This window comes from Sinocyclocheilus anshuiensis, unplaced genomic scaffold, assembly GCF_001515605.1.
Source record: "Sinocyclocheilus anshuiensis isolate Anshui unplaced genomic scaffold, SAMN03320099.WGS_v1.1 scaffold180, whole genome shotgun sequence".
NCBI lineage: Eukaryota > Metazoa > Chordata > Actinopteri > Cypriniformes > Cyprinidae > Sinocyclocheilus > Sinocyclocheilus anshuiensis.
The window spans coordinates 350,731-358,883 of NW_015554093.1; the positions used below are offsets into that span (position 1 = coordinate 350,731).

The 8,153-nt window shown below is 38.8% G+C and overlaps 1 protein-coding gene and 1 long non-coding RNA gene across 2 annotated transcripts in view; both read right to left on the bottom strand.

Moving 5' to 3' along the window:
• The window catches only part of LOC107669300 (connector enhancer of kinase suppressor of ras 2-like), a 34,670-nt gene extending 28,987 nt beyond the window's left edge, over nt 1-5,683 (bottom strand). Inside the window, exon 1 of the mRNA XM_016461467.1 lies at nt 5,208-5,683. Coding sequence (XP_016316953.1) covers nt 5,208-5,271 — 64 coding nt within the window. The 5' untranslated portion in view covers nt 5,272-5,683. The remainder of the gene's footprint in view (nt 1-5,207) is intronic.
• Nucleotides 5,684-7,039: 1,356 nt separating this feature from the next.
• Nucleotides 7,040-8,153, bottom strand: part of LOC107669396 (uncharacterized) — a 2,184-nt gene continuing 1,070 nt past the window's right edge. The window contains exons 2-3 of the long non-coding RNA XR_001631985.1: nt 7,178-7,263; nt 7,040-7,087 (exon numbers count right to left, since the gene is read on the bottom strand). This is a non-coding gene — a long non-coding RNA (uncharacterized LOC107669396). The remainder of the gene's footprint in view (nt 7,088-7,177; nt 7,264-8,153) is intronic.

The following is an 8,153-nucleotide window of genomic DNA, read 5'->3' on the forward strand; positions in this document are numbered from 1 at the left end:
CTCCTGCCTCCTCCTCCGCTGTCGTCTGGCAGCCCCTCTGCTTGCCCTCAGCCCACCATCTATGCAGTGCGAGCTCCGCGGGACTGCCATCCTCCAGTGTCACCGTGGCTGGAGTTTCCCTTGACTCCGCCTCCAGCCTCTAAGCCCTGGACTCCACCTCGGCCCGTGGACCTGTCGGCTCCACCATGGCTCCTAGCTCCCTCCTCTCCGCCGTGGCCCGGCAGTCCACTAGCTCTGCCAGGCTCCCTCGTCCCTCCGGCTCCGCCTTGGTCTGGTGTTGCCCATCCTGCACCTCGGGACTCCACTCCTCTGGCTTCGCCTCATCCCTCCGTCCCTCCGGCTCCATCAGGCTCCTTCATCCCCTCGGCTCCACCTCAGTCCTCTGTCGCTCCGGCTCCACCGCGGCCTCCCGGATCCACATCTCCGCGTCGGTCGCCGGCGCCATCTGCTCCGCCTAGGACCTCCGGATCCTCCCCGTCGCCCTTGCTCATCGGCTCTCCGCCTCGAGCTCCTCCACCACCTGCTCTGCCGCCGTTGGTCGGCCCCCTGGAGTGGGTGGCCATTCCTCCTCCATGGCTCCTCCCTCCGTCGGCTCCACCGTGGGTCGACATCATGGCTATGGCCTGGGTCCTGCTGTGCTCCTCTTGCTCCGGGTCCCTCCTGTCTCCTCCCTGGCTCCTCCCTCCTTCGTCGCCCCCCTGATCTCTGTCTGCCGGCCTCCTCCTAGATATCCGTCCTCCTCCAGAACCTCCTCCCAAGTTCCCACCCATGCCTCCCTCTGTTGTTGCTACGGTGCGAGGACGCACCTTCCGGGAGGGGGCGTTATGTCAGGATTATGGACTATTCGGTGTGTTTTTGCCCCTGTGACCCAGTTTCTTCCTCATGTTGATTGTGTTCATTTGATTCCAGGTGTGTCTCGTTCCTCCCCAATTATCCTGCCTTTAAATGCCCTAGTCCTTTCAGTTCTTGTTTGTGGGGTCTACTTGTTGAATGTCCTCCTTGTTCTGTTTTCCTGTGGACTATTAAAGACTGTGTTATTCAAGTACTCCTCGTTTCCTCGTTCCTTGCTCCCTGAGTGAATTGTGACAATTAGGTATTTTACATATTTTATTGTCATGCCTCTGACCATTGTACATGGTTTATACATGTTTGTAATTAATGATTATTAGTAATAATAATTTATGAACTTCAACTCAAAATGTTTCCTGTAACCTTTATTATAATGACTGTTTTCAGTACATTTTAAGATGCAAAGCAGTTTCTAGTAGTTCATGTAGGTTGGTGCAGGTTGATACCTACTGTACCAGTAATGATTACTAACTGTGTATTAACATAATATTATATAAGTTAATTATGGAAACGGTTACTGTGAAATGATGGAAACGGTTACGCCTCGAGTAATGCCTAAAACATTTAAAATTTGCAATTTGTTTTTTTTTTACCGTGAATTTTTGGTAACCACAGCTTCCAGTTTTGTTTTTTTTACCACTAATTGTTTACAAATTACCATCATAAAACCAGTCACAGTTTGAGTTTTAAAGCAGGGCATGAGCATAGCACAGACTTGTTTGGCAGAAGAGGGTGCATGACACTAACAGTTGCTTCTGGTCAGATATTTCTCATACTTTTAATAGTCTCCATATACCAGCTAAAATAAAAATTAAAAAACTATCTGTAATCAACATGTGCCTTCAGTTCAAACATATCATGAAGGATGTCAAACATGCAAGCCACACCAAAAACGCATAGCTCACACACATGAAAATGTGGTATGCTGCTAGGTATGCACGGCTGTAGACCTCCTAGACAAACACATAAAGATTGTTCTGGAGAGATGCATTTTCATATATACAGCACATAATCCTGAGACACAGACAAGTAAAATGATTGCAGTCCTAGTCAACATATTTGGGCAGCATATCGCCATGCACACTGATCATAGGTTTACTGTACTGCGTGCTGCACATGCTGTGTTAGCTTAATAAATGCTGCTAAAGGACAGTTATTAATTAATTTTGTCACCATTTATTCATCCTAATGCCATTCCAAATGTCATATCTTCCGTAGAACACAAAAAGAGAATATCAGTAGAATGTTCATGCTGCTCTTTTGCATATAATGAAAATAAATGGTGACCAAGTGCTGTCAAGCTTAAAAAATCACAAAAAAGTAGGACTGGGTTAAAAATATTTATTTTTAAGGTTTAAATAAATCTGTCATGAAAATTGTTATGACAGCCACCATTTAAATGTTTATATTTAAAAAAAATTAATTGGAATAAAAAAAAAACTAATATCATTAAAAAAATGATTATAACATAAAAGGTTAATTTCAACATTTAATATTATAGTAATGTACCAGCTGACAGGGTTCCCTTTATAGTTCACAGGATTAAGGTGTGGTCACATTTATCGTTGCTCTGTGAAATTTCGCAGGCAAATTCCATTAATTTCAATAGGAATCTGTGCAATTGGGAATTTCGCAATAAAGTTCCCCATGCAGATTTTGCTCCCGTTCAAGTAGCTTACGCAAATGCGTGGCGCTGACCAACACTAAACTGATTGGTTTGAAAGTGATTTGTGTGTGAGAAGTGCTTCATATATTGCTAAAATACACCGTTTAAAAAAATGACATGTACTGCACCTGATATATATTCAAATGAATCGATACTGAATCAAGATTGGAACTGAATTGAATTGCGAACTTGTGAATTTAAACCAAATCATGAAATTTGTGTAAACACCCAGCCATACAAAAAAAGCACAATAAAAGTATTATAAAATATATATGAAACAGAGCAATAAGTCAAATGATAACAGAATAGTCTTTTTTGTTGTTATTGTGCAAGGATTGAGTATCTTTGTGTGAAACATTGAGCGCATTATTGCACGCTGCTGATCAGAAGACTCTAATGATCACACAGACACCATCAGCCCATAGGGGCTTTAACACAGCCTTACACTGATACACATGCACATATACGTTATCTTCTGCTCCTCAGTGTGTCTCAGCAGATGATACAGCAGCTTGCGGGGTTTCTTTCTGCACATAACAGACAGATGCCGATAAAATTCTCCAGCTTTTTAGAAGCCAAGCATTGGCCACGTCAAGAAGATGTCTGAAGTTTCTTAAAATTCTCTGTGACCCTCAGGAGACGTTAACTTACAAAGCAACGGTGTGTACTTGTGAGCATGCTTTTAGTGTGCAAACAGCATAAGAAAGCCTTTCTGGCATTCCCTTAGGGAGGAACACCGCCTTGCTATAATTCTTGATGATTCCTACACTGCCTTTTCATCTCACATCTCGCTTATCCTTCCTTAGCAGTTTAGATTTGCAAAAATATAAGGATGTTTGTACTTTAAACAGTTCCTTACCTCTAGGTATTTGACTACATGTGTTTATTGCACATATAGACTGTGATCTAATGTGCATCAGCCATGTTCCTGCGTATGAGCAAAATAAGTGAATAACACATTAAAGCACAGTTTGTTATCGTCCTTATGAGCCATCACCTTATTTACCCTCCCGAACACATCACACGCCATCTGACACAAACAAAACTCAAGCCAAGACATCCACACAACAAGATAACACGTGCAGGCAAACAAGTGCACATTGTTGTATGTTTACTGAAGCTAGTTACCGCTGAAAAAAAAAACCTGCAGTCATATTCCTATCTTGTGAATCCTCACAGGGAGGAATAAGATGGAGATGCTGATCTACCTTTTTCAAAAACATAATTACTTAAAAGCAAAACATTCAGCCAAGTGGAACGTTTTCCTCATTTGAATTACAAATGACTGTCTTCCTCTCTTTTCTCACTTCATCTAGAACTCATGAGCTAAATAAACCATCCAATTACACTCAAATGATCTTTCTCAAAGAGGTTCACCATATCTAATGCAAAAGATTTTTAGTGTTGTAAACCTAATGTCCCTTTTCAAATCTCGTATTAGCAATGGATTGTATTTACACTAAGTGAAAATAGCAGTATTTTAGCAATATGCTATTTACACTAAGTGCAAATACCTATTTACATTATGTTAAAATAGCAGGATTTCTACTATCAAGTATACTACTTGTTGCAAATAGTGGCAATTATCTGCACTTCAGTATTGTAGTACATTATAAAACAGTATGCAATAATAACATATTGAGTGTAAATTATAATTTTAATTTTAATTATTAAATGGATGCCACCTTATTGGTACAATAAAGCCCTCCCTACACCTACCATGCCATTCCAGAGCGGAAGTAAATGTTCAGATTTTGATTAGAGATTACCAAAACAAACAATTATTTTCAGCGGATTAACTTGCACGGATTAATTGTTCACATGAAGACTAGCAATGTGCGCTAGTAAAGTAAATAAAGTCAATTTTGATTTCATGCGAACTTTAAATAAATAGTAATAGGAAATAGTATTTTCTTGTAAAACATAGGCCTACTCAAATAATTGTTTTAATTACAACTTCAAAAAATATTTTTTTCACAGTGTATAGTTAAAAATACTATTTATATTTATATATTGACTTATATATTTATAAGTCAAATTGTAAAATAACCTATTTGGTTCTATTTTGTATTATCTAAATAGTTATGTTCTTAGTTTTGTAACCATTTATGCACACAAGTGTGTTTATGTTACAGTGTATGTTTCTTGCATTATTATAGTGGTGTGTTTTTTTGTGTGTGTGAGCAACACTGTGTTCATTAGACGACGTTCATGAAAACTTTAACTTTATGTGACCATGGAGGGGCCATTGAGCCTTTGACTGCCAGAGGGATCCCAGCTGATCACTCAACCTCCACGTGACCCGTCACTTTACATTCTGTTTGATGAGATGACGTGACTACTCAACCAACTTCATTCATTAATATAATTTTTAAACGAATTCTAACATCTTTCTTTTACGTGTATTGCCGACATCAACATCTGTCAATAACAGACATTGCTAGAAGCTCAATATATGATAGACCACAATCTTAATTGCATGACAGCTTAAGTGCGCTCGCTGTCGCGCATTGATACACAGTGTCGTTTCTTTAAAACGAGTTCAATTAAATCTGGCACGCACGCAAATCTGGACAAATATGTAAGATTTGCATTTTATAAACGAAAAAAAAAGTTCACATGCGATTCTAACTGGATATATAGTATTTTCTCTATTGTTCTAGCAAAATACATACGAATGCAAAATACACACCTTTCATCCAGTCGACCACCTGGCTTGTTGACCACCTGCTTACAGGTTCCATGACCAGAGCCATTGTGGAAGTTTTTGCAGACGGTGCCAAGCAAAGGTGCGAAAGAAGCGCTTCAGCACACTCCAGATCCACTCAGGCATATTTCTGCCCGTTTTTTATCCGCTGCATGTTTACCCTGCAAATTCTGCTCTGGTTCTTGCAAACGAAGCGTCGGTGATCTTTCTAGTTCAAAGCATTGCTCTGCATTCCTTCGCAGCAGTCTTTGTGAGAGAGCTGTCAGAATAACGTTAGATTTCTCTTGGTCTCGCGCGAGGGTCTATCCTCCTTATCATTTTCACCCACGTTGCGATGCCTTTACTGTTTCAGTCTCTCATCCCATATATAGCCTATCGAGCCATAGAAGACAAACAACGGTGAATTCACGCAGCTGTTTGCCTCGTCTCAAGCTGTTAGCAGTAAACAGTAGTCTGCACGCGCGCCCCTCGCGCCAGTCGTTGGCTCTGTCATGAGGGCCAAGCAGCGGAAACATCTCCATAATTGAGCTGTGTGCAAACGAGAATATTAAATACACCCTTACAACTAGTATTAAAAGATTGGGACTGGAATGCTCTATTATGCAGAATCAAATGAGTCACTGTTTACTTGGAAGCCTTTTTTATTTCAATGCTTAGATGAAGAGTTTTTTTTTTTTTTTTTAAATGACCAATCATTATTTAAAGGGTTAGTGAAAATTCTTTCTTCTGTGGAACACAAAAGGAAATGTTGAGCAGAATAACAGTCTCAGTTACTATTCGCCATCATTTTATGGAAATAAGATGCAACAAAAGTGAATGGTTACTGATACTGTCGATCCCTAACCCCTCTTTTTGTGTTTTCAATGGAAGAAAGAAAGTCATATGGGTCTAGAACAACATGATGGTGAATAAATTATGACTTTCATTTTTGGGTGAACTATCCCTTTAACCCAATCTTGCAGAGAGATTAGGTGCACACATATTAACACACAATCTAAATGATCATTAATATTTATAGTTTTAGAAAGATATGCATTCAGTTGAATGCATGATTAAAATCTTTATCTAAATGCAATTTCCATAAAAAAATGCATTTTTAAGATGTTTTAAATGCCTACTGTCCTCAAAACTGAAGTGACCTATAGTCAGGGCTTTGTGCATGATCATTCAAGGGGAAACATCCAATGCTGTCGGCTGACTTTCATGCCACTAGCTTGTCCCAATTAAGCCTCTTTCTTAAAAGAAGCACGGTGCTCAACAAAGAAACATCCCCATGATGTGCTGACAAGTCAGCTTGGTTTATGCAACCATTCATTAACGGGATAGTTTACCCCAAAATGAAAATTCTGTCATAATTTACTCACACTTTTGTTGTTTCAGAATTATATAACTTCCTTTCTTCTGTAGAACATAAAATGTCATAGCGTATATTTGCCCATTCAAAGAAAGTCACTGGTCACCAAAATGGTTTGGTTACATTCTTCAAAATATCTTTTTGTGTGTGTGTGTGTGTGTGTTTCTCAGAAACAGAGAAAGTCATACAAGTTTGGAATGACACGAGGAGTCTGCCTTTCATTTTTTTTTATGTATGTTAACATTACAGCATTAGATTACAATTAGATTACAGAACTGAAATGTGATTGTTGGAAAAAATATTTATACTGTATGTATAGCACTATTTTAACTAAAAAAAAACTTACAAACTAAATTCATGAACATGGATCAATCTAAGACATAAAATAAATCATTACCTAAACAAATAAACAGAGATGCATTTCACAGAGCGTTTTATGTTGATTTCACATCTCATGAACATAAGGGGAGTGTGCTTTGCCTTGAGGACAGATGTTGAGATTCCTTACAGCCTGCAGGGGTATTGAGAAGAGGCTTTTAAGGGACAAGGGGAGGAGAAGGGATCAAGGTTCAAGAGCTGCTCCATTAAGACTCAGACTCACCATCTGCAGCTAGAGTTGGGGGCCTAAACATCTACAACAAATCTGCAGGATATGAGATCAGTGTCTTTCACAGTGGGAATTCAGGCCTTTTAAACATAGAAACAACACAATCTCAAAATGGGATCCTTCACCAAAGTGGTGTCAAAAAGGGTATAAGTCGAGGGTCTTCTAGCTTTTTTCAGACGAATGACCCTCTAGTGCATAGAAAGACAGACCAGGGACCCCCTGTTACCAATTTTATTTATCAAATATTTTGTAGCTTTTGACATTTTGTTTAGGTTTTTTTTTTCCCATAATAAAAAATTTATCAGAAAAATAATTGTCAGGCCGCTGTTGAAGACCTCTGGTATAGGTAGATTTCTTCAAACATGTGCCAGGATTATGTAAGCAAAATTGGAAAATGGAAAAAAAAAGTTTAAAATACAAGACATAACCATAATATTACATAATGAAATACACATTTACTGAATAAAGAGCACAAATATAAATCTTATGCAAGTTATATGTAAATATAATAATAATAATACATCAATACCAGAGACACTTAACCTCCTGAGACCCTGCATCCTCATATGAGGACATTATATTTTAGTGAATTTCTCTGAGACTATACATGCCACAGTTTTATGTCAGGATGTCCTGTACAGAGCACATTCAGGGCTTTTCAGAGATACTAAATGTTTGGATGCTTCACCATGACCACTCCCTCTCCTTGGTCTTCAAAAATGTCTGATATTAATTTACTGACACTCTTATGGAAATATGACAATATTTTGTAATTATCATTTAAATCTGACTAATTTTTAAACTGTGTGTCATAAATCAACATCTCAGAAAAATGTTATGGGGTTTCAAATCAAAATATGACTTTCTGTTACAAAACAGGACGTTGATTTCATACATGTCCACTGTAGAGGACACCAGGACTTAAAGCATGTTTATTTCGCATTTTGGGAGACACAACAAATGAATAGGG